This window comes from Rhinatrema bivittatum, chromosome 7 (assembly GCF_901001135.1).
Source record: "Rhinatrema bivittatum chromosome 7, aRhiBiv1.1, whole genome shotgun sequence".
Classification (NCBI taxonomy): domain Eukaryota; kingdom Metazoa; phylum Chordata; class Amphibia; order Gymnophiona; family Rhinatrematidae; genus Rhinatrema; species Rhinatrema bivittatum.
Window position 1 is genome coordinate 296,647,378 of NC_042621.1, and position 25,185 is coordinate 296,672,562.

General features: G+C 46.0%; 1 protein-coding gene across 1 annotated transcript in view; it reads right to left on the bottom strand.

Annotated features, from left to right (window-relative positions):
* Positions 1-25,185, bottom strand: part of AFAP1L2 (actin filament associated protein 1 like 2) — a 220,492-nt gene that overhangs the window by 113,110 nt on the left and 82,197 nt on the right. The window contains exon 2 of the mRNA XM_029610465.1: positions 2,790-2,921. Within this exon, the coding sequence (XP_029466325.1) occupies positions 2,790-2,921 (132 nt within the window). The remainder of the gene's footprint in view (positions 1-2,789; positions 2,922-25,185) is intronic.

The window sequence follows — 25,185 nt, forward strand, 5'->3', positions numbered from 1 at the left end:
TGCTTTAAAAATGCTTCTTTTAAAAAATTTTTTGAAGAGAGTGGTGGTGGTTTCATATAACTACTATTTAAGATACCATCCCGGTTACCAAATAGTCTGATCTTTATAATCATCAACACACTGCCTCCCCTCCTTTTTATTGTGTACAGCAGTGCCACTAACATTAAAAATGATTTTGTGAGAAAACACGCCAGATGTACTATTATTAAAATGCTCTATACTTAGCTGGTGTACAAGCCGCCAAAACGTCCCCTGTACTTCGTGGTCAGTCTGCTTGTATACTGCTGCCCTTTTCATTCGCTCAGTTTATCTTCTGTAAGGCTACAATGTATCCACTGCCGCTGATCAAACCCAACTTGACCGAGTTTTGGGAAAGTTCCTTCATCAGGGGCTGTGGTTCCAAACCATCACTTCTCAAATCTATTTAAAGAAACAGCTTTCCTTCCCGTAATGTAATACTTCAGCAGCGTTCCTCCGTTATGGCGACGTCTTCCTTCTCATACTAACTACTATACCATGTCTTGGAAATTCAAATCAACCAATGAGCACGTGACTCAAACTAAAGGCAGCCGGTCAAGCTCTTCATTGAGACCCGCAGGTTGTTCCGCTCGTAATACATGTATCCAACGTTGTTCATGGTAATTTAATAAACGTAACCAATCACCACCCTTATTTGTGTCCGCAGAGGATCCCTGGCTGCAAGAGCATGGTAAGAGGCAAGTCTGAAGGCGTCGCTGAATAATAGTTGCAGCCCAGGGCAGCAGGGATAGGGCTGCATTTGGGCTTCCTGGATGGCAATGGGGAAACCTCCAGGGAGTGGCCACTTGCAACTCTAAAGGGGACACAATAGGATAGGGGGTTGGTAAATGCTGGGTAGACTAGATAGTCCATCATTTACTAGTGTGGCTAGTGCCCAAAAACTAATAAGGCTGTTGTTCGAAAATGCAACTACCGGTAGTTAGGTTCCCGTAGTCTTTCTGGATAGCACTTGGGCCACTACTACTGGCATCAACCCAGTTGGTTTGTGGGGAGTTGTAGCCTGCTGGTTCCAACAGAGCTATCGCATGACCTAAAGAAAAATGTTATTACCCTATTGTAGCCAGGGGTAGAGCAAGATCTGAATTCACAGATCTGACAAGTTTATTTAACTCCCAGTTCATAGCTCTAACCACTACGCATCTTTCCAAAGACATCCCAGAGAGCCATAGTCAGTGCTTTAACCTCTAGCCCTCACCTCCTCCCGAAGACATCTCCCAAAACTGTACTCACTGCGTTAACCACCATATCCCATAGATACACCCAAGGTATAATCAGTGCTCTAATCACTAAGCCTCACCCCCTCCCAAAGATACCCACAGAGCTGAACTCACTGCTCTTACCACCGGATCTCACCCCCTCCCACAGATACCCCACAGAGCTGTACTCACTGCTCTAACCACTGGCTCTCACCCCCTCCCACAGATACCCCACAGAGCTGTACTCACTGCTCTTACCACTGGGTCTCACCCCCCTCCCACACAGAGCTGTACTCATTATTCTAAACCACTGGTTCTCACCCCCTCCCACAGATACCCCACAGAGCTGAACTCACTGCTCTTACCACCGGGTCTCACCACCTCCCACAGATAACCACAGAGCTGTACTCACTGCTCTTACCACCAGGTCTCACCACCTCCCACAGATACCCCACAGAGCTGTACTCACTGCTCTTACCACCGGGTCTCACCACCTCCCACAGATACCCCAACAGAGCTGAACTCACTGCTCTTACCACTGGGTCTCATCCCCTCCCACAGATACCCCACAGAACTGAACTCACTGCTCTTACCACCGGATCTCAACTCCTCCCACAGATACCCCACAGAGCTGTACTCACTGTTCTAAACCACCGGGTCTCACCCCCTCCCACAGATACCCCACAGAGTTGAACTCACTGCTCTTACCACTGGGTCTCACCCCCTCCCACAGATACCCCTCAGAGCTGTACTCACTGCTCTTACCACCGGGTCTCACCCCCTCCCACAGATACCCCACAGAGCTGAACTCACTCCTCTTACCACCGGATCTCACCTCCTCCCACAGATACCCCACAGAGCTGTACTCACTGCTCTTATCACTGGGTCTCACCACCTCCCATAGATACCCCACAGAGCTGTACTCGCTGCTCTTACCTCTGGGTCTCATCCCCTCCCACAGATACCCCACAGAGCTGTACTCACTGCTCTTATCACTGGGTCTCACCACCTCCCATAGATGCCCCACAGAGCTGTACTCACTGCTCTTACCACCGGGTCTCACCCCTTCCCACAGATACCCCACAGAGCTGAACTCACTGCTCTTACCACCGGGTCTCACCCCTTGCCACAGATACCCCAAAGAGCTGAACTCACTGCTCTTACCACCGGGTCTCACCCCTTCCCACAGATACCCCACAGAGCTGAACTCACTGCTCTTACCACCGGGTCTCACCCCCTCCCACAGATACCCCACAGAGCTGAACTCACTGCTCTTACCACCGGGTCTCACCCCTTCCCACAGATACCCCACAGAGCTGAACTCACTGCTCTTACCACCGGGTCTCACCCCCTCCCACAGATACCCCACAGAGCTGAACTCACTGCTCTTACCACCGGGTCTCACCCCTTCCCACAGATACCCCACAGAGCTGAACTCACTGCTCTTACCACTGGGTCTCACCCCCTCCCACAGATACCCCACAGAGCTGAACTCACTGCTCTTACCACCGGGTCTCACCCCTTCCCACAGATACCCCACAGAGCTGAACTCACTGCTGCTGGCTTTCAGGTAGACCTGCAGGAGCTCCGAGAGCAGACATTTCTTCACGAGGGCTGTACTGCTGAGGTTCTCTTTCTCCAGGATCTTCAGGAAAGCTTCCAGTTCGGTGAGCAGCTGTTCTAACGCTAGAACAAAACACAGACAGGTGTTACAAGTGTGAACTTCAGCTGTATATGAAACAATAAGAACATAACTAATGAGGAGAACATAAGAACATGCCATGCTGGGTCAGACCAAGAGTCCATCAAGCCCAGCATCCTGTTTCCAACAGAGGCCAAACCAGGCCACAGGAACCTGGCAAGTACCCAAACACTAAGAAGATCCCATGCTACTGATGCCAGTAATAGCAGAGGCCATTCCCTAAGGGCCGGATTTTATAAATTAGCGTGATCGCGTACTTTTGTTCGCGCACCAGGCGTGAACAAGAGTACGCAGGATTTTAATAGATATGCGCGTAGTCGCGCATATCTATTAAAATCCGGCTTGGCACGCGCAAGGCTGCCCAAAATCAGCAGCCTGCGCGCGCCAAGCCGCGCAGCCTGCCTCCGTTCCCTCCGAGGCCGCTCTGAAATCGGAGCGGCCTCGGAGGGAACTTTCCTTCCACCCCCCCCCCCCCCCCGCACCTTCCCTTCCCTTCCCCTACCTAACCCCCCCCCCCCCCAGCCCTATCTACCCTCCCCTACCTTTGTCGGCAAAGTTACGGCTGCCCCGCTCCGTGTTCCGGTCCCGGGGGCTGGTCCGGAGGCCGTGGCCATGCCCCCAGAACGCCCCCGGGCCGAAACCACGCCCGCGTCACCGCCCCCGAAACGCCGCGTCACGCCCAACACGCCCCCAAACACGCCCCTTCATGCAAGCCCCGGGACTTGCGCACAGGGGGGGTTTGGGGTAGGTTTTCGGGGGGTACGCGCGTATCCCTTTGAAAATCTACCCGTAAGCGAACTTGATTAATAGCCATTAATGGACTTCTCCTCCAAGAACTTATCCAAACCTTTTTTGAACCCAGCTACACTAACTGCACTAACCACATCCTCTGGCAACAAATTCCAGAGCTTTATTGTGCATTGAGTGAAAAAGAATTTTCTCCGATTAGTCTTAAATGTGCTACTTGCTAACTTCATGCAGTGCCCCCTTGTCCTTCTATTATTTGAAAGTGTAAATAACCGATTCACATCTACTCGTTCAAGACCTCTCATGATTTTAAAGCACTGAAAAGTAATACCAGCTACTCAGAATCGCTGAAAACATGTCCCGGTTCATTGTTGCAGTATTCATTTGATTTATTTTATTGGTAAGGTGCTTTGGGTGGCTAAAACGAAAGACTGACCAAGCAGACAAAAAAAAGATCCAAAAATGAATTGAGGAAGGGAGTGCTAAAATGAGGGATAAGGCATTGGGATAAGCTAACCAGAAAATGTGAATTTTTGGTTTAGTATTAAAGAAAATGCAGAGGTCCTTATTCAATGAATATTTTTCCCATGGCACAGATTAGGACAATGTCCATTTCTGAATAAGGACTGTATAGCGAGGTGGACTCCTTGACCCTCCAGAGAGCCATTGCTGGTATTGAGAAAGCTTAGAAATGATAAGCTTTCTCGCACAGAGTAAAGGGGGATGCAGAGAAGTGTGCGATGATTAGCATGGGGGACCAGCGAATAACATGAGCGGAAAGGGAACCAGAAGCCAGAACATGAATGCACCTGTGACGGGGAGCCAGGGGTTTGACAGGAGCACGGTATTTCACTAGTAGCCAAGGAACAGAGGAGAAGCAAGGGAGCCAGACACAGAATCCGTGTCTGGAGAGAAAAGAACAGCCTCGCTGTGCTATAACCACTTGTATATATAGTGCACATAGTGTTCCCAGGCTGTAATCTTATGCGAGTAGCGTAAAGGAGAAGAGCCTTATTCCCAGGCCGTAATCCGTATCTGGAGTGAAAAGAACAGCCCAGAGGGGTACCTAGAGTATTTGGCACCTGGGGCGGATTCTTCTTTGGCACCCCCCCGCCCAATATATAATTTAAAAATTTCCTAAACATCGATTAAATATTTCAAAATAGCAGACAAATCAAATACCACCCAATAATTAATACTAATAAGGATTTTGCTTTCCATATCTGTCATCCTAAGATTGCTGTTTGGGGGCACGCATGCACACCCACACAATATGCTTGCTCCCCCTCTCTCATACACACCCATACATGCTTGATGAGAGACAGAGGGAGCATGTGTGTGAGAGACACACTCACACTTGTCTGTACCTCTCTCACACACAGACATGCTTCTTCCATCTCTCTCTCATACACACACATGCTTCCTCCTTGTCTCTCTCATTTGCTAACACACACACAATTCTTCTCTCTTTCACACGCACACATACAGACAAAAACTGAACTGGAAACCACAAGCCAGATTCTTATGCAGTGCAACAATGGAAAAGCAGAAAATCACTATTCCTCAAAACAATACAATCAAGAAATATAAATCAATCAGAATAGTAAAACCCTACTAAAAAATATACATTTCAAAACAGCTGATGAATAGAATAATATTCAATAATTAGAAGCTCCTGTACAAATTTTTAAAAATGTTCTAAACATTGATAAAATATTTCAAAACAGCAGACATCAAATAACACCCAGTAATTAAAACTAATAAGGATTTTATAAATCCCCACGCTCCATTCCTGTCACCCTGAGATGGTCATGAACTGGGGGTACACACACACACACACAGACACAAACAAAATATGCTCCCTCTGTCTCTCACACACATACACGTTTGGTGAAAGACAGAGGAAGTTTGAGAGTGTGTGTGTGTGTGTGCGAAAGAGATAGACACACACGCTTCCTCTGTATCTCTCACACATGATTCCTGTGTCACCCATGCACACGCACACATGCTTCCTCTCTCTCACCCCCACCCCCCTGCACACAGGCACCCTCTCATATATATATACACAGGCACACAGACACTCACTCTTCTATACACTTAGGGGTGAGTTTTCATACCTGCATGCTACCGAATGCACACACATGTACACCTGATTTTATAGCATGCGTGCGCATGTTATAAAATCGGGGGTCGGCGGGCGCAAGGTGCACAATTGTGCACCTTGCACACGCCGACGCCCGCAAGCTTTCCCCATTCCCTTCCACCTAAACTAACCTTCCCACCCCTTCCCCTAACCTATCTCCCCCAGCCCTATCCTAATCCCCCCCCAAATTTTAATTCACCTTTTGCATCTGCCTGGAGGCTGGCTCAGGTTGCGTGAGCCAGCCTCCAGGCTGGCTCACGCAACCTGAGCCAGCCTCCAGGCACACACACACACGCGCGCACACACACACACGCGCGCACACACACACACGCGCGCGCGCTCACATACACACACATAGGCTCTCTTGCACACACACACACACACACACACATAGGCTCTCATACACACACACATACACACACATAGGCTCTCATACACACACACACACATAGGCTCTCATACACACACACATACATACACATAGGCTCTCATACACACACACACACACACATAGGCTCTCATACACACACACATAGGCTCTCATACACACACACATAGGCTCTCATACAGACATACACACACATGCACATACAAACAGGCTCTCACTCATTCACACAAGCTCACACACATCATGGTCTCCTGTTGTCTTCAGGCTGTAGCGGGATGAGCTCCACCACCGCCCGAGGGGCCTTCTGCTATCTACGTGCCCTATGGCCCACTGATCTTCCTGCTTAGGCGGGGAAGGAGCGGAAGGCTGTGTGTGGGAGGGGAAGCTTGCGCACAGCTTCCGCTCCCTCCCCCCCCCCCCAAGCAGGAAGATTGGTGAGCAGTATGACGGCAGGCAGCAGGAGAGGCTGCGGGCCGCGGACTGGTTAGGCTCCGCCGCCGGCCTGTCGCCTCCCCGAGTGTGCCACTCCGGGCCTGTTCTCTTCAGCCAGCAGGGCTTGGGCTCCCTGACGGCCACTGCTCCTGGCTGGAACGTTTCTTCTTCCCAGGTGATGAAAAGAGGTTGACTGGTCGCACAGTCGCTGGTACCCTCCTCCTTGTCATCATTCGGGGTGGACCACCCTCCTCGCCCCCCCTTAGCACGCCTCTGGAACAGCCTCACCACGCTATGATCACATACGTGAAGTACAAAGGAGAAGAACCTTGTTCCTAGGCTGTAATCACACGCATGTAGTTTAAAGACACGTGCATGTAGTTTAAAGACACATGCTATAAAATCGGGTGTACATGTGTGCGCATTTGGTAGCGTGCAGGTATGAAAATCCCCAGACTATTATTTATTTATTTATTTATTTATTTATGGGTTTATATACCGGAGGTTCCTGTATAATATACATATCACCCCGGTTTACAATGAACAGTAACTATCGCTTCAAGTTAGCGGTTTACAATGAACATGGTTAATCCAAATAACAGGAAAATATATATAATAATGTTAACAAGAAGTAATAATAAATAGATAAAATAACAATTAATAAATAAATAAAAAGTGTGTGTAGTGTAAAGGAGAACAGCCTTATCCCCAGGCTGTAATCTCACGTGTATGTGAAACCCTGACTGGCTGGGGGTCCTCCAGGGCAGGTTTGGAAACCTAGAGCAAGGGGTCAGGGTATGAGGCTTGATCTTGGTGGACTGGGGAATTGCACGGGGGTGATATCTTTCCGCAGAAGGGTAACGGATGCATGGAGCAGCCTCCCCGTGGAGGAAAGCAGGGGACAAGCACCGAGAATCCTTGCTTGAGGGGAAGTGAGGGGGAAATCTGGAGGTGAAAAACGGTCGGCGGTATTATAGTAAGAAGGGGTTGTGTTTTCCCTGTTACTCCGCTTGAATATGCGGAAATAAGGGTCAACAAACAAGCTGTAAGTGAAACCTTTTTAATTGGACTGACTCGATCTTAACTGCGACTAACTTTCAAGAGCTGTGCTCCTTGCATCGGGTCAGTAACCGTCACGGACGCATCGGGTTTGTCCAATAGAAAGCAAGCTCGTCACTGGATCACCTCGACCCCAGGGGCGGGGCTAAGGCCAGTCCTTCCCGGAAGCCCTAACTAGCTCGGGGAGGAGGAGGCACGTGGCTGGCCCTCTGATGCTGCCAGCGCGTTATCTCTTACACCCGCGCGTCCTCTATAGCGGCAGCAGCAGCAACGTGGATCGCCGACACCTCGCCCTCCCCCCTGCTGCCTCCTGGCCTGGTGCTTCCAAGGGCCCCCGATGAAAGGCAACACCCGCAACGTGTCTGTCGGCCTCGCTGTCTTCATCTGCTGACATCTTCTGCCTCTGTTTCCCTCCATTCGTCTCAAGAGGCCTTTCTTTTTATTCTGGTCAGTACGGGAGTGAAGAAACAGATCCGAGTCCACTTTAAGGTCCCCTCAGCAAGTGCCGCGTAATCTACAGAAAGTGTTAGAGTGGTCCTGACTGCCGGAGGCCCTCTGAGCGAGGAAGAAAGCTCTGTAACAATGCGGCTATTGTGAGCCCGCAGCCCTGACATTACCCTCATTACAAAAGCGGGAACGCAGCATCCAGTAGCGTTTCATTTCTGCTTTGAAGAGTGCTTTTTTTTTTTTTTTTCCACTGAATCGTATCAGTGCTATTCATGATTTTTTTTTTTTTTGCACTCGCTTCCTCCACTCCTTTTTTGGGATTCTGCTGCTCGAATCCCAATGAAAGTGAAATGTGCTGTTCTGCAAGAGAACCAAGGAGGCCTTTGTGCACGGTTCCCTTCCCCTGTCAGGATCCCTGGGATGGGGCTGATGGACTTTCAATGAGATTCTTGTCCCGACTTCCCCAGCAGTCCACCCACCACCTCCTAAATTCTCCGCTTTTAGCCAGCCCCGAGAGCTTGCACCACGCTGCAGCTTTTGCAAGACACTCCCTACCACCACCCGAGGTGCTGCTTCGACGAGTCCCTACCTTGGCTGTGTAAGTCCTCAGGGGCCTGTCGGCAGCTGAGTTTTTCCGAATAACCCAAAAGAATATGCAGGAGATGTATTTGCATCCTATGGAGGCAGTGCATGTAAATCAGTCTCATGCTTATTCTTTGTTGTCATCCTTTAAATGCCAATTGGTTCGGACCTTTAGGACTGGCATTACCCACTAGGAGCAGCCTAGTGGTTAGAGCAGCAGACAACAGCCCAGGGAAACCAGAGTTCAAATCGCACTGCCACTCCTTAGGGAAGTCACTTTACTCTCTCCATTGTCTTAGGTCCAAACTTAGTACCTGATTCACAGAGGGAGAAAAACCTGAATAAATCTGGCCCTTAGATTATAAACCCACTGGGGATAGGAAAATACCTATAGTAGCTGAATATAATCCACGTTGAAATGCCAAATATAAAAAAAATACTGGTCCTCAACAGGACACATCTCATACTAAGCCAAGTCCTTAATGGTCACTTATTTTTAGTTTTGTAGTATGTTAAATGTTCTGTTTGGTTTTGTGGTAGTGTTGTTTGATTTATATTAATGCATAATCTAAGAGGCTACGAAGTATGTTTTAATTCTTATATATTTTGTGTTTGTTTTACAAATTTCTATTATCTTGCCAAATCATTTGTTATGTATTGCAATTTTTAATTTGTAATATTTTAAAATGTGTATTTAATTTTTGTAAATGCATTATTTATCTCTTATGTTTTGAGTATTTATTGTTATTAAATTTCACTACTTTGATGATAGACTTTTATGGTTACTAGTTAAGGACTAAGGACAATCAAATATATAATCACCCCTGAAGCAGACATCTTGTCGAAACATGGCCATGTCGGGTGTATTGGATTCATCATTGTGCTAATTTTATGTTTGATTTTATTGTAAATATGCCTTTATTGATATTAAATTTGTAATATCTTATCACACATCTCAAATATTTATTTTATTATTTATTTTTTCGTTTTTGTATTTATTTGTGTGATTCACCTATTTGTTTTGCTTGGGTTGTAAAGTGAAAGGTCCTAGTTCTGCTCTGCGCCCATTGCACTTTTTATTTTCAAATGATTATTGCTGTTTTATTGTAATTATGTTGTTTCCTGCCTGGAGCATTCTGGTTAGGGGACTAATGAGTGAATATTGCTATATTGTGTGATTGGTTATTGTGCCATATCTCGTTCTGCCTAGGAGTGACCACCCTAATGGTGGTCCTGCTGTGCCCTCCTCAGAGAAGCTGAACTCGGTGGGTTTCCAGGTAAAACCTCCCCTCATTCATATTTGATCTCTCTCCAAGGTCTTGAATAGAGCTTGTGCATGCCAAGGTCTTTGAAGGCCTGAGTCAGCCTCCCGCAGACACAGCTGAAAGAGTGACTCACCAGGCAGGAGCAGTTGGGTGACACAGACTCACACCTGAAGTACAAAAAGGCAGGTGGCAAGTTCCAGTTCTCTTTAATGTTTGCCTCGCTGGGGATGAGAGGAAGGAACAACAGCTCAGTCTAAGACCCCTTGTGTACGCAGAGAGCAAGGAATTTAGAAATGAAAAAAAAAAAAAAGGAAGAGAAAAATATCTGAGAGCCACCCTCAGAAACTGCAACTCAAAGTGGCAAGTGGGCAAAAGCATTAAAAAGAAGCCCCAGAGCCCCAGGTGTGTTTAATGGAATACAGAGCACCCATTGTAAGATGCAGGTGAAATATAGTAAGAACAGCACAGAATGAAAGAAACTGTTCTGCCTCCTCAGACTTCTTCCCACAAGCTGCTGAGTCACTGAGGAGAAGAAGGCGGCCATTTTTCTGCCAGAAACGTGAACAGCCTTGGTTATAACAGACTCGTTCCTACTCTGTGGAGGTAATACCACAGGTAATAAGTGAGGGGATGAGGGTGTCAGTTTTAAAGGGACCTTGTTCCAGGGCCAGTGCAAGAGTATTTGGTGCCCTACACAAAACTTTGGTCGTGCGCCCAGTCTCCTAACATATCTCGGCACAGTACTCCCTTCTACCAGTGGCGGTAGCTCCGGCACATCTTTGCTGGTATTGGCTGTGGCACGGCGCCCCTCTTGACTTCGTGCTGGTGGAATTTTGCTGCCCCCAGAGGCGTACTAAGGGGGGTGAGGGTGGCGGTCTGCCCCGGGTGTCAACATAAGAACATAAGAAATTGCCATACTGGGTCTGTCCAAGTATCCATCAAGCCCAGCATCCTGTTTCCAACAGTGGCCAATCCAGGCCATAAGAACCTGGCAATTACCCAAACACTTAGAAGATCCCATGCTACTGATGCCAGTAATAGCAGAGGCCATTACCTAAGTCAACTTGATTAATAGCAGGTAATGGACTTCTCCTCCAAGAACTTATCCAAACTTTTTTTAAACCCAGCTACACTCACTGCCCTAACTACATCCTCTGGCAACAAATCCCACAGCTTAATTGTGCGTTGAGTGAAAAATAATTTTTTGCCGATTCGTTTTAAATGTGCTACTCGTTAACTTCATGGAGTGTCCCCTAGTCCTTCTATTATCCAAAAGTGTAAATAACCGATTCACATTTACCTGTTCCAGACCTCTCATGATTTTAAAGACCTCTATCATATCCCCCCTCAGCTGTTCCTGTGGCAGTGCGGAACAGTGATGTGTTGGGGGAAATCCCGCCAGCAAAAGCAAAAACCTTCAATAGTGGCAGAGGCCAGTGGTGTCATCTGCATTTCCTGGAGCTAGCGGCAAAGAACAGGCCCAGCGTTGCCGCCAGTGCTTCCAGAGCAGCGGCCGAAGAAGAGGCCCTGCGGTGCCATTGGCGGCCAAAGAAGGGAGAGATTGGCCCTCTGAGAGTAAGTGTCGCTGTGTGTGTGTGTGAGGGAGTGTGTGTGTGTGTGTTAATGAAGGTATGTGTGTGAGTGTGTGTGCATGTATGAGGGGTTGTGTGTGTGTGTGTGTATGAGAGGGTGTGTATGAGAGAATGCCTATGTGTGTATGAGACAGTGATTGTATAGGAGAGTGAATGTGTGCCTGTGTGCAGGGGTGGGTGAGAATGGATGCATGTGTGCTTGTGCATGGGTGACAGAGGAATCCTGTGTAAGAGATACAGAGGAAGCATGTATGTGTGAGAGAGAGACAGAGGAAACGTGTGTCTATCTCTTTCACACACACACTCAAGCTTCCTCTGTCTCTCACCAATTGTGTATGTATGTGAAAGACAGAGGGAGCATATTTTGTTTGTGTATCTGTGTGTGTGTGTGTACCCCAGTTTACGACAATCTCTAGGTGACAGGTATGGAGAGTGGGGGATTTTTAAAATCCTTATTAGTATTAATTATTGGGTGTTATTTGATGTCTGCTATTTTGAAATATTTTACCAATGTTTAGAAAATTTTTAAACATTTATACAGGAGCTTCTAATTATTGCATATTATTCTATTCATTAGCTATTTTGAAATGTGTATTTTTTAGTATGGTTTTACTATTCTGATTGATTTATATTTCTTAGTTGTATTGTTTTGAGGGATTTATTTATTTATTTATTTATACTTTTTTTTATACCGACATTCATGATACAAATCACATCATATCGGTTTACAGGGAACGGTGAGTTATAACATTAGCCTTAACAAAGTTGTAAAAGTTATAATAAAACAGGGGTAATGGGGCTAAGGAGGAGAAGAAGCTAGAAGTGGAAAGAGTAACTCAGTAACAATAACAGTGCAGTAACAATGTCTGAGATGGTGTGTATTGAGTTGGAAGCCTCAATAAGTGTGACATAGCTGTGACGTATATCCTTGACATAACTTCCCATCGGGATGACCCGATGGGAAGTCCCGCCCCCCGACGTCATCAAACTCAGCTCAGGTCAGGTCAGTTAAACAGTGTGATGCCATTGGGCATCGCGCGACAAAGGGGTACTCCCCTTTATGCACCCCTTCGTGCAACCCACAGTGCTAGTGCTAATTAAAAAACTCTACAAATGTAAGTCTCTCGCTGTTAACTATTATATGCTTGTAATATCTTGAATCGTGCATTCACTAGTGCATAATAATCGGATGTCTCTTGTTGTTTGGTTTAATATGCTTCTTGTTATACCTTTTGCTCAATTGTTAAGAATTTTTTGATTATGATAATTTTGTTATGTTCTAATCACTCAGCCTCAGGTACAAAAACTTAGATTGTAAGCCCTTTAGGGGATAGGGAAATACCTTCTGTACCTTATTGTAAACCGATGTGATATCTCATTGAATGTCGGTATATAAAAGCCATAAATAAATAAATAAACAGTGATTTTCTGCTTTCCATTATTGCACCTCATACAGAATCTGGCTTGTTGTTTCCAGTTTAGTTTTTGTCTGCGTGTGTGTGAGAGAGAGAGAGAGGAAGCATCTGTGTATGTGTGTGTTAGTGTGGGAGAGATGTAGAGGAAGCATATATGTGTGTGTGAGAGAGAGATGGAGGAAGCATATCTGTGTGAGAGAAACACAGAGGAAGTGTGTGTGTGAGAGAGGTAGAGAGAATGTCACACACACTTGCTCCCTTTGTCTCTCACCAAGCATGTATGTGTGTGTATGAGAGAGGGGGAGCATATGGTGTCTTTGTGCTCCCAGTATACAACAATCTTAGGATGACAGATATGGCCAGCGGGAGATTTTTTAAATCCTTATTAGTTTTAATTATTCAGTGTTGTTTGATGGGTCTGCTGTTTCAAAATATTTTATCAATGTTTAGGAAATTTTAAAATTATATTTGGGGGGGATGCCAAATACTTTAGGTATGCCTCTGGCTGCTCCCCACCCCCCCAAAATTTTGGTGCTCTTGGCTGCTGCTGAAACACCAGCCCTGCCCTGTTCCCAAACAATTTTATAGTCCTGATTTAGTCAGAGGGATTTATGTGCCTTCCGACAGCAGACTGTGCACATTGTTGAATTACACACCCCACAGCTCCTAAGCACATTCCCCCTTACATAGAAACACCCACACATACCCTTTCTACAAAGCTATGCTGGAACGCATTCCTGAACCATGCTGCAAGATGCTTTCGGTACTTGTTCAATATTTTTTTTAAATAACACTTTATTGTTGTCAATAAAGAGGGGAACTACTGTTTGTTTAACAAATGTACACTTTCCAGTTCAGTGACAGCTGCTGTGGCTCCAAGCTCTGAGGATCTAAACTTGCTCATTACCATATGCTGCAGAGATGAAGGGGCGGGATTAGAGGAAGTAACAGAGAAATTTTGCCCCAGCTCTGCCCATGCTGGAACATTCCCTGTGCTATGAGTTGGGGATGGAAGGCCTTGATGGGGGACAAGTTGGCAGGTCTGTTCTAGTTAGCCAAAAAAAAAAGGGTTAGTTCAGCGATTGCTTTGATCATGATCAGTGTAGATGTTGCTCAGGTCGGATACTTAAAATCATTTTTCAAGGAAAGCGATTGAAACCTGAGTGGGGACCCTATTCCTGGCAGGGTGCAGCAATGCCACTGAGCTACTTGGCCAGCTCTCTGGCATATATTCCAAGGGATGACAAAGAGTCCAACAGGATAAAGATCCTGCAGGAGATTAAATGCACAGTAGAATCTTTATGTATATATCTTATCTATACTCTTCCTCGTCCATATGTGACGAGGAAGAGTATAGTGATGGGGGTATACTACTGACCACCTGGCCAAGATGAACAGTCTGATGATGATGAAATATTAACCAAAATTAGGGAAGCTAATAAATTTGGCATACAGTAATAATGAGAGATTTCAATTACCCCGATACTGACTGGGTAAATGTCATTTCAGGATATGCTAAGGAAGTAAAGTTTCTAGATGAAACAAATGACTGCTTCATGGAGCAGCTCCTCCAGGAATCAACGAGAGCTGGAGCCATTTTAGACCTAATTCTTAGTGGAATGCAGGATTTAGTATGAGAGATAACAGTAGTGGGCCCACTTGGCAATAGTGATCATAATGTGATCAAATATGAGTGAATGACTGGAGGGAGGACATTAAATCTGCTCTAGGATTTAACTTTCAAAAGGGAGACTGATAAAACTAGGAAAATAGTCCACAAAAACCTAAAAAGTGCAGCTACAAAGGAAAAGAGTTTACAACCGGCGTGGACATAATTTAAAAATACCATCTTGGAAGTCCAGACCAGATGTATTCCATGCAATAGAAAAGGCAGAAAGAAGGACAAATGATGGCCAGCATGCTTGAAAGTTAAGGTGAATTGGCTATCATAGCCAAAAATTGGAAAAAGGACCAACTGAAGAAAATAGGAAAAAAGAATAAGCATTGGCAAGTTAAATGTAATACAGTGATAAGGCTGGCAAAAACAGAATTTTATAAGAAGTTTGCCATAGAGACAAAACTCATAATAAAATCTTTTTTAAATATATCCGCAGCAGGAAGCCTATGAGGGAGCTGGTTAGACCATTAGATGATCAAGAGGTTTACAGGGCACTTACAGAAGACAAGGCCATAGTGGAAGGTCTAAATTAATTCTTTTCTTCAGTGTATACTGAAGAGGATGTTGGGAGATTCCTGTCCTAGAAACAATATTTAATAGTGATGAATTGTTTTCTTTAGCTGCTTTTTATTTTATTTTTCAATGTAAGTGGAACTGTAAGTAATTTACTTGTACATACTATGTTTTTTACCCTGTAAACTGTTCTGGTCTATTGTGGAAACACGGTATACAAATGCCTGTAAATAAATACATAATCTGGAAGAATGGAAACAAATCACGGTGAACCTAGATGATGTAATAGGGCAGAGTGACACACTAAACAGTAGCAAATCACCTGGACCAAATGGGGTGATCTGGGAAACTATAGACCAGTAGTTCCCAAACCTGTCCTGTAGGAACCCCAGCCAGTCAGGTTTTCAGGATATATGCAATGAATATGCATGAGGGAGATTTGCATGCACTGCCTCCATTACATGCAAATTGATCTCATAAATATTCATTGCTGATATCCTAAAAAACCTGACTGGCTTAGGGTCCTCCAGGGCAGGTTTGGGAACCACTGCTATAGACAATGAATCTGGTTTTACTGTGAGAGAAACTATTTTAAAGAATAAAATCACAGGATATATATATCAAGGATTGGTTTAATGGGATATAGCCAGCATGGATTTATACAAGGAAGTCCTGCCTCGTGAATCTGCTATATTTTTTTGAAGGGGTTAATAAGCATGTGGATAATGGTGATCAAGTGGATATAGTGTATTTGAATTTCCGTTTGACAAAGTTCTTCATGAGAGACTCCTGAGAAAAATAAAAAGACATGGGATAGGAAGCAAACTGGCTAAAAGACAGGATCAGAGTGCAGGATTAAATGGTCAGTTTTCTCAGTGGAGAGAGATAAACAGTGGAGTGCCTCAGGGATCTGTACTTGGACCGGTGCTTTTTAAATCAACTAGTGAGGTGATCAAATTTGCAGATGAGACAAAATTATTACGAGTAATGAGATCTCAAGCAAATTGTGAGAAACTGTAGGAAGAGCTTGAGAGTCTAGGAGACTGGACTTCCAAATGTCGGATGAAATTTAATGTGGACACGTGCAAAGTGTTCTTATGTGAAAGAACACAAAAATGAAATGTCAGATCTATTAGTTAAAATTTGTAACCTGTCATTAAAATCATCCATTGTACCTGAACACTGGAGGGTGGCCAGTGTTTGTTTGGGTACTTGCCAGGTACTTGTAGCCTGGTTTGGCCACTGTTGGAAACAGGATGCTAGGCTTGATGGACCCTTGGTCTGACCCAGCATGGCAATTTCTTATATGCAAGTTACCCTGTGTGTTCTTATAAAGTGATGCACATACAGAAAAGTAACTCAGACTTTAGTTACACAGTGGGGGTCATTCTCTAACGCTATCGTACGCAAAAAGTCCCTTTTCGTGTGCGATAGCTAGCTTGGGGCACCGGAAGAGGAGGAATCGAGGTGGCACGGGGACCGACACTGCGAACACATCGCTGGCAGCGAAAGGTAAGATTCCTTATCGCCGCCAGTTTCGCGCCGAATAACTACACTTTTTATGGTGTAGTTATTTGGCACAAAAGCCAGCAGCGATCGCACCGCGGAGGTGCAATTGTTGCCGGGTATTGCAGGACCGCCCCCCACTTCACCCCCCGCCCCCCATTACTGCCGAATTCTTTAAGGTCTGCAACCTTAGAGAATCCAGGCCAATGTTAGGTTCCATAAGAACATAAGAACATGCCATGCTGGGTCAGACCAAGGGTCCATCAAGCCCAGCATCCTGTTTCCAACAGAGGCCAAAACCAGGTCACAAGAACCTGGCAATTGCCCAAACACTAAGAAGATCCCATGCTACTGATGCAATTAATAGCAGTGGCTATTCCCTAAGTAAACTTGATTAATAGCCATTAATGAACTTCTCCAAGAACTTATCCAAACCTTTTTTGAACCCAGCTACACTAACTGCACTAACCACCTCCTCTGGCAACAAATTCCAGAGCTTTATTGTGCATTGAGTGAAAAAGAATTTTCTCCGATTAGTCTTAAATGTGCTACTTGCTAACTTCATGGAATGCCCCCTAGTCCTTCTATTATTCGAAAGTGTAAATAACCGATTCACATCTACTCGTTCAGGACCTCTCATGATCTTAAAGACCTCTATCATATCCCCCCTCATCCGTCTCTTCTCCAAGCTGAACAGCCCTAACCTCTTCAGTCTTTCCTCATAGGGGAGCTGTTCTATCCCTTTTATCATTTTGGTTGCCCTTCTCTGTACCTTCTCCATCGCAACTATACCTTTTTTGAGATGCGGCGACCAGAACTGTACACAGTATTCAAGGTGCGGTCTCACGGCAGGGGGGAATAAAGAAAAGATGACATATTCAGACAACAACAATGACTGAATTACATAGTCTGGGTAAACAAATAAGCATGGGTGTAGCTTGCTTGTTATAGTGGTTACTACCCCAAATCAATTAAGCCTGATACTTTACTTTCAATGCATATCCAGTGTAGCTCTTTGCTTCAACGGCAGGGGGGATGAAGAAAAGTGGATTTATATTCAGACAACAACCAACAAGGACTGAATTGCACAGGCTGGGTAAACAAATAAGCGTGGGAGTAGCTTGCTTATTGCGGCTAACCAATTAAGCTAGATACTTCACTTAGATGCAGTTCCAGCACTGCTCTCTACATTAATGGCGGGGGTGGAAGGGAAATAGAACCAAAAGGTTACTAAGGGCCAAGAATAACAGATAAGTATGAGGGAAAAAAAAGTGTGAAAGCTTGCTGGGCAGACTGGATGGGACGTTTTGTTTTCTTCTGCCATCATTTCTATGTTTCACCATGGAGCGTTACAGAGGCATTATGACATTTTCCATTTTATTAACCATTCCCTTCCTAATAATTCCTAACATTCTGTTTGTTTTTTTGACTGCTGCAGCACACTGAGCCGACGATTTCATTGTATTATGCACCATGATGCCTAGATCTTTTTCCTGGGTGGTAGCTTCTAATATGGAACCTAACATCGTGTAACTACAGCAAGGGTTATTTTTCCCTATATGCAACACCTTGCACTTGTCCACATTAAATTTCATCTGCCATTTGGATGCCCAATCTTCCAGTCTTGCAAGATCCTCCTGTAATGTATCACAATCCGCTTGCGATATAAGTACTCTGAATAATTTTGTATCATCCACAAATTTGATAACCTCACTCGTATTCCTTTCCAGATCATTTATAAATATATTGAAAAGCACCAGTCCAAGTACAGATCCCTGAGGCACTCCACTGTTTACCCTTTTCCACTGAGAAAATTGACCATTTAATCCTACTCTCTGTTTCCTTTCTTTTAACCAGTTTGTAATCCACGAAAGGGCATCGCCTCCTATCCCATGACTTTTTAGTTTTCTTAGAAGCCTCTCATGAGGGACTTTGTCAAACGCCTTCTGAAAATCCAAATACACTCCATCTACTGGTTCACCTTTATCAACATGTTTATTAACCCCCTTAAAAAAATGAAGCAGATTTGTTAGGCAAGACTTCCCTTGGGTAAATCCATGTTGACTGTGTTCCATTAAACCATGTCTTTCTATATGCTTTATGATTTTGATCTTGAGAATAGTTTCCACTATTTTTCCTGGCACTGACGTCAGGCTCACTAGTCTATAGTTACCCGGATAACCCCTTGAGCCCTTTTTAAATATTGGGGTTAATTGGCCACCCTCCAGTCTTCAGGTACAATGGATTATTTTAATGATAGGTTACACATTTTAACTAATAGATCAGAAATTTCATTTTTGAGTTCCTTCAGTACCCTAGGATGCATACCATCCAGTCCAGGTGATTTGCTACTCTTTAGTTTGTCAATCTGGCTTACTACATCTTCCAGGTTTACCGCGATTTGGTTTAGTTTGTCTTGACTCACCACCCCTGAAAACCATCTCCGGAACTGATATCTCCCCAACATCCTCAGTAAACACGGAGGCAAAGAATTCATTTAGTCTTTCTGCAATGGCCTTATCTGCCCTAAGAGCCCCTTTAACCCCTCGGTCATCTAACTGTCCACCCAACTCCCTCACAGGTTTCTTGCTTCGAATATATTTTAAAAAGTTTTTATTATGAGTTTTTGCCTCTATGGCCAACTTATTTCAAATTCTTTCTTCACCCTGTCTTATCATTGTCTTACGCTTAACTTGACAATGCTTATGTTTTATCCTATTTTCTTCAGATGGATCCTTCTTCCAATTTTTGAAGGATGACCTTTTGGCTAAAATAGCCTCTTTTACCTCACCTTTTAGCCATGAAAGTGATTGTTTTGCCTTCCTGCGTGGAATACATATGGACTGCGCCTCTAGGATTGTATTTTTAAACAATGTCCATGCCTGTTGAACACTTTTAACCTTTGCAGCTGCAGCTTTCAGTTTTTTTCTATTTTCCTCATTTTATCAAAGTTTCCCTTTTGAAAGGAGTTACAACCCAAGAAAAGGATCTGGGTGTCATCATTGACAATACTTTGAAATCCTTGGTTCAGTGTGCGGCAGCGGTCAAAAAGCAAACAGAAAATTAGGAATTATTAGAAAAGGAATGGAAAATAAAACAGAGAATGTCATAATTCCTCTGTATCACTCGATGGTGGAACCACACCTAGAGTAAGTACTGCGTACAATTCTGGTTGTCACGTCTCAGGAAAAGATATACGGTAGTTGAACTGGAAAAGATACAGAGAAGGGCGACCAAAATGATAAAGGGGATGAATGGCATTCCTATGAGGAAAGGCTAAAGAAGTTAGGGCTTTTCAGCTTGGCAAAGAGATGGTTGAGGAAGGATATAATAGAGGTCTATAAAATCATGAGTAGAATAGAAAAGGTATATGTGAATCAGTTATTTACTCTTTCAAAAGCTAAAAGACACTCTGAAGTTAGTAAGTAGCACATTTAAAACAAATCAGAGAAAATTCTCACACACTCAATGTACAATAAGCTCTGGAATTCATTGCCAGAGGATGTGTTAAAGGCAGAAATGTATCTGGGTTTAGAAAAGTTTTGGACAAGTTCTTGGAGAAGTCCATAAACTGTTATTAACTTTCTACTGTCTGGGATCCTGCCAGGAACTTGTGACTTGGATTGGCCACTGTTGGAAACAAGATGCTAGGCTTGATGGACCCTCGGTCTGACCCGGTATGGCAAGACTTATGTTCTTATGAGGCTAGCACAGCTTATCCTATGGAGGTGACCTTAATATTGTTACTGGGGTTGCCCAAAAGAAACTGGAAAGCTTCTCCAGCTTGACTCCCAGGGTCCAGGTGTAAAAGCAGAAGCTAGTGCCACTCTGCATGAAGTTATCAACCTAGATCATTTGCATTACAGTTCAAATGCTCGAGACAGAAACAAGAGAACTATTAGAACTGAATTGTTTCCTGGGGAAAAACAACCTCTGTAACTATTGTGCCATGTAGATACAGTCAGATCAGTTTGGAAGCGCACCAGCTGAGATTACTGGGAGCACAATCACCCGACTGCCTCTGCAGCACCTTTCCAGTGAGTGAGCTCCACTACCTCGTCTGATAAACCACTGCAAAAAAAAAAAAAGGACCCTGCAGCAAGAGATCAGCACACCGGTCACATACAAAATAAAATAGGCTAGCACAAGGAAACGGGAGCGGCGTTGGGAACATAGGACCCGATCTGCAATCAATAAAGGCAAGAAACAGACAAGCTGGTATCTGTCCAGCCAGCACAGCCAGTTAGGCGTCTTGAGGTAAAATAAATCCCTGCTACCCTCCAGCAAGGCTCTGGATAGCCCCTGCTACCTTATGGAAGGGAGCACTTTGAACGTGGAGAACAAAAATTTGGATTTAATATTTTTACTGGAAGAAAGATTTGGCTTATACCATTTCCTTTTGTCCCCCCTCTGAGACATTTCTTTCTCCAGCAGTTGGCCTGGAAAGCCCTCCAGATTGGACCCGTCCCCTAGAGAGGGAGGCTGTCGGAAGGGCCTGGATTGCAGTTACCACAATCAGAGGCCGCCCACGTCAGGAACAGTTCATTCTGCATTAGACCCACTAGAGTCGCTGCTAGCCAGAAGCTTTCAAGGGGACAACATTTGTCCCGAGCGCTCAGGGCTGGTTGGGTTATTTCATCATAGGGCAAGAGAAGCCACCTCAGATGTTCGCAACGGAGGAACGTGACTGCAGAGGCCCCCAAAAAATCCACAAAGCCAGAGATGCTCAGCTACCGCTGCAAAACCTCAGGGAGAGGCAGCCGATCTCTGGACCGAGGCCCTGCGTCCATGACCTCCAGAAACGAGTGTGGTCGGGGACGTCCGCCTCGAGTTAAATCGCTGCAGGACCGGGGACGTCCCGGCGCTTCAGCTAAGCTCGGCGTGGGTTTTTATTTTATTCCGTCGCTCTTTTACGCTCGCAGAGCTCTTGAAACGTGAGCAGAGTGGCAGTAACTTAACTTCCCCCCAAACGGCTCGCTTCCTTCTAAACCCGGCCCGGCTGCTCCGCCTGCCACTTTCGGAGCTCGCGCCAGCGCATTCAGATTGGGAGGGAGTGGATGTTTTTATTGAACCAAACCCCCCCCCCCCCCTTGCCTGGGCTGCACGCTGGAAAATAGAGGTCCGGTCAAACAAATCCCCCACACAAAAACAGAGAAGGCTTCCAAACCCCGCGTTTGTAGCCATTTTTAACCTCGCTTTTTTTTTTTTTTAATAATTTGCAGAGGCTCTGCCTGCACAGTGATGGGATTTTACGAGCTGATGCTCCTTAGGCTGTATCAGGGAAGGCTTCCTAGATGACGCCGAGGGGGGTCTCTTTTGCCTCCGGCTCTCTCAGAGTCTTCGGGCCTTGAATTCTGTTCGAACGCTGTGAATGTGGAGCTCGACCTGGGGGGGGGGGGGGGGGGGGGGGGGGGGTCGATGCCCGTGAGAGTAAAGAAGTTCACCGTTCCTGTTCGGGCCGTGTTTCTCTGGGACAGGGCCTGATTATACCCGTCTGACCATCACCAGGCCTGGCTGCCCTGACAAAACCTCTCGCTGAACCCGTTTGCCGGGTGTTATTCTGCAATCAGCTCTCCAGCGAATTCAGAGCAGACTCCTGGTTCACGGACGGGCCGGAAGAGAGCTGATCTATCAGACTGGCGTCTGGAAGCGGCACTAGGGGGTGCCGAAGGGTTTCAGCTTGTGGTCGGGGCAGGCGGAACCAGTGCCGGTGTCACCTTGCAGCGCCATGGAGTAGCTGCAGGGGAATCTCAGCACCCGAAGTCCACACGCCCAACGGGGTGAAGCCAATACTGGAGCAGGCAGCTCTGAAAAGGAGGAGGAAGTTGGTAACACCAGGGAGGACACATGGAAGTGAGATGAACCTTTACCACATGCCAACCTCTATTCTTCTGCTTTTCAGCCATCTATAGGGAGTCCCTGGATCTGACCCTCAGTTTGGTTTCTAGGCATACAAGATAGGGGTGAGGGAGGCCTAGGATTTATCATGGTTCATCTGTTTGGGAAAGGTTTTGTTTGTAATTTTAGTACAATTAAATGGCCACTGGTTGGCGCTTTAAGGGAGGTAGGCGATGCGGCACGATGTGCTTAATGTGGTTGGGCGTGGCCTCTTAACAGCCCAGGGAGGTGATTGGTGGAAAGTGGTTGAGTGGGAGGTATAAAGGGGGGAGGATTTGGCAGAAGCTTATCCTCCTGTTCCTGCCCCTTTCCAGGATGGAGTTGGCAGGGGAAGGGACCTCCAGGACGTAGGTGCCTGGAGCAGCCAAGCCCGATGGCCCAGGGACCCTCCCCGTTCAGGAGCGGAGGCCGTGGAGTGCTGAGGCCTTCCTCCTCCCGAGGAGATGAAGAAGAGAAAAAAGATCAGGAGAAAGGAGTCTGGGGGTGTTCCGAAACGAAGGTGGAGGGCGCTGAGGAAAATCCGCACCCGCCTGGAAGGGAGAAGTGCGGAATGCGAGTTCCACGGAGTCGTGAGCAGATACTGGGACTGAAAGGGCAGGTCCCCTTTGGATGTGAGTGTTGGGCGTGGGGGACTAAGAGAACGCAAAAGTAGAGGGGACCCTGTTCCATGGCCGGACTGCCTCAGCAGAGGATGGGGAAGATGTACCCGCTTGGGAGGTGGGGAATGTAAACCCTGAGTGGGAGGTGGTGGGACATCTGCAGTGTCAGTGGCTATCGAGTTGCTCCCATCCTGGGAGTGCAGTGGATTGCAGTGGCGGAAGGGCTTTCACCTGATGCATCCCATGAATTCTGAGTATCGGGAGTGCTGGGGCCACAATCTGAGCCATGCTTTGGGGTTCCCTACCCAACAGGGGGTGAAGGTAAAAGTCTTTCAGGACCCCTAGGCTACCTGGAGATCTGCTATCTTCCAGCTGCCAACAGCTATTCAAAAATATTTTTTTTTATTGGTTAATGATGGCGGAGAAATAGTCAGAACAGGTTCAGGCAGAAACAGTGCCCTTCAGTACAGAAAGGAAACACAAGACTTGCCGTACTGGGTCAGGCAAAGGTCCATCGAGGCCAGCATCCTGTCTCTGACAGTGACCAATTCAGGTCACAAGTATCCGACAGGATTGCAAAGGACCAATCTATCCCAAGGTCCAAACTTTCTTGCTCATAACCGGGATAAGAAGCGGCTTCCTCAAGTCTACGAAGCTCACAGTGGTTCCTGGACTTTTCCTCCAGGAACTTATCCAAACCCTTTTTAAACCCAGCTACACTAAATGCTTTCACCAAATCCTCTGGCAACAAATTCCACAGTTTAATTGTGCACTGAGTGAACATATACTTTCTCCACTTTGTTTAAAAAGTGATACCCATTAGCTTCATGGTGGGTCCCGCTAGTCCTCGTACATTTGGTAAGGGTAAATAATCATTCCCCGTTACCTATTCTACCTCACTCGTGATTTTATAAACCTCTGTTATTGCATCATGGAGGCCTGAGTACATAATGTTGGACCACGCACACAGGAGCAAGACGGCCTGCGGACGGGCTGTTAACAGGACAGCGTCGTACAGGCAGAAAGCCAGCTGCCAATGAGATGACGGGGTGGCGGGCGTGAGGGGTGAACATTAGGATCGCATGTGCCGGGAGGCATGGGGTGAGAGGAGGGGGGGAGAGACGAGGGTCCCAAGAAATGGGACACTCTGTATATCTGTCACTCACTGCCGTGATTCCAGAAAAATCCCGTGCACTCCAACCTGCCCTCCGACTCTTGTGCGATACAGTTCCCAGGAATTCATAATGTGAGGCGGCACATCTGGTCTCCAGAAGATCAACTGGCACCTACACACTTAAACCGTGATGACATCTCTAATAAAATCCATAAACTAAAGGAATCAATGAAAAGATTATGTCGTCTCCAAATAGTACAAGGCACAATGCAAATACCAACATGAGTGATCTTTATGAGAAACCCCGACCACAGTGAAGGAGATTTTTAGAAACAGTGAGTGTAGTGCTGGCCTGAGGACTCGGTGGACGGGCTGTGCACTGCCGTGCAGAAAGCCCGCATTCAGTTCCCAGGTCTGGCTCTCAGGCCCCAGGCCGGGCCAGAATGTGGATGCCCCGGAGGCAGAATTCACAGCCTTCAGTGGGGAGGGAGATCCAGCTGTTGCTCAACGGTGACACCTATTGGCTTCATTCGGGACTGCACACATATCAGGGTCCAGAAGGTTCCCAGGCGAGTAACGTCATTGCAGTGGCTGGGCCAGGGAAGGCGAGAAAACCAAGGAAAATACCCGAGCTAGTTAAGAACAAACCCGCTTGGTACGAGCTGAGCAGGAAGCTCCAAAAGGGAGGAAGACACCAACCCAAAAGAGTCAGTGTGAAAATAGTGGGAAGAAATTCCAATAGAACAAGAAAAGAAGAAAACCTAGGAAGAAAGAAAGCAACAATGCAGGCAAACTGGCAAAATAAGCAGCCTCTGTGATATTACTGCTTCACATTCTATGGTAATTTGTAAATAAGTAACACAGTACCAT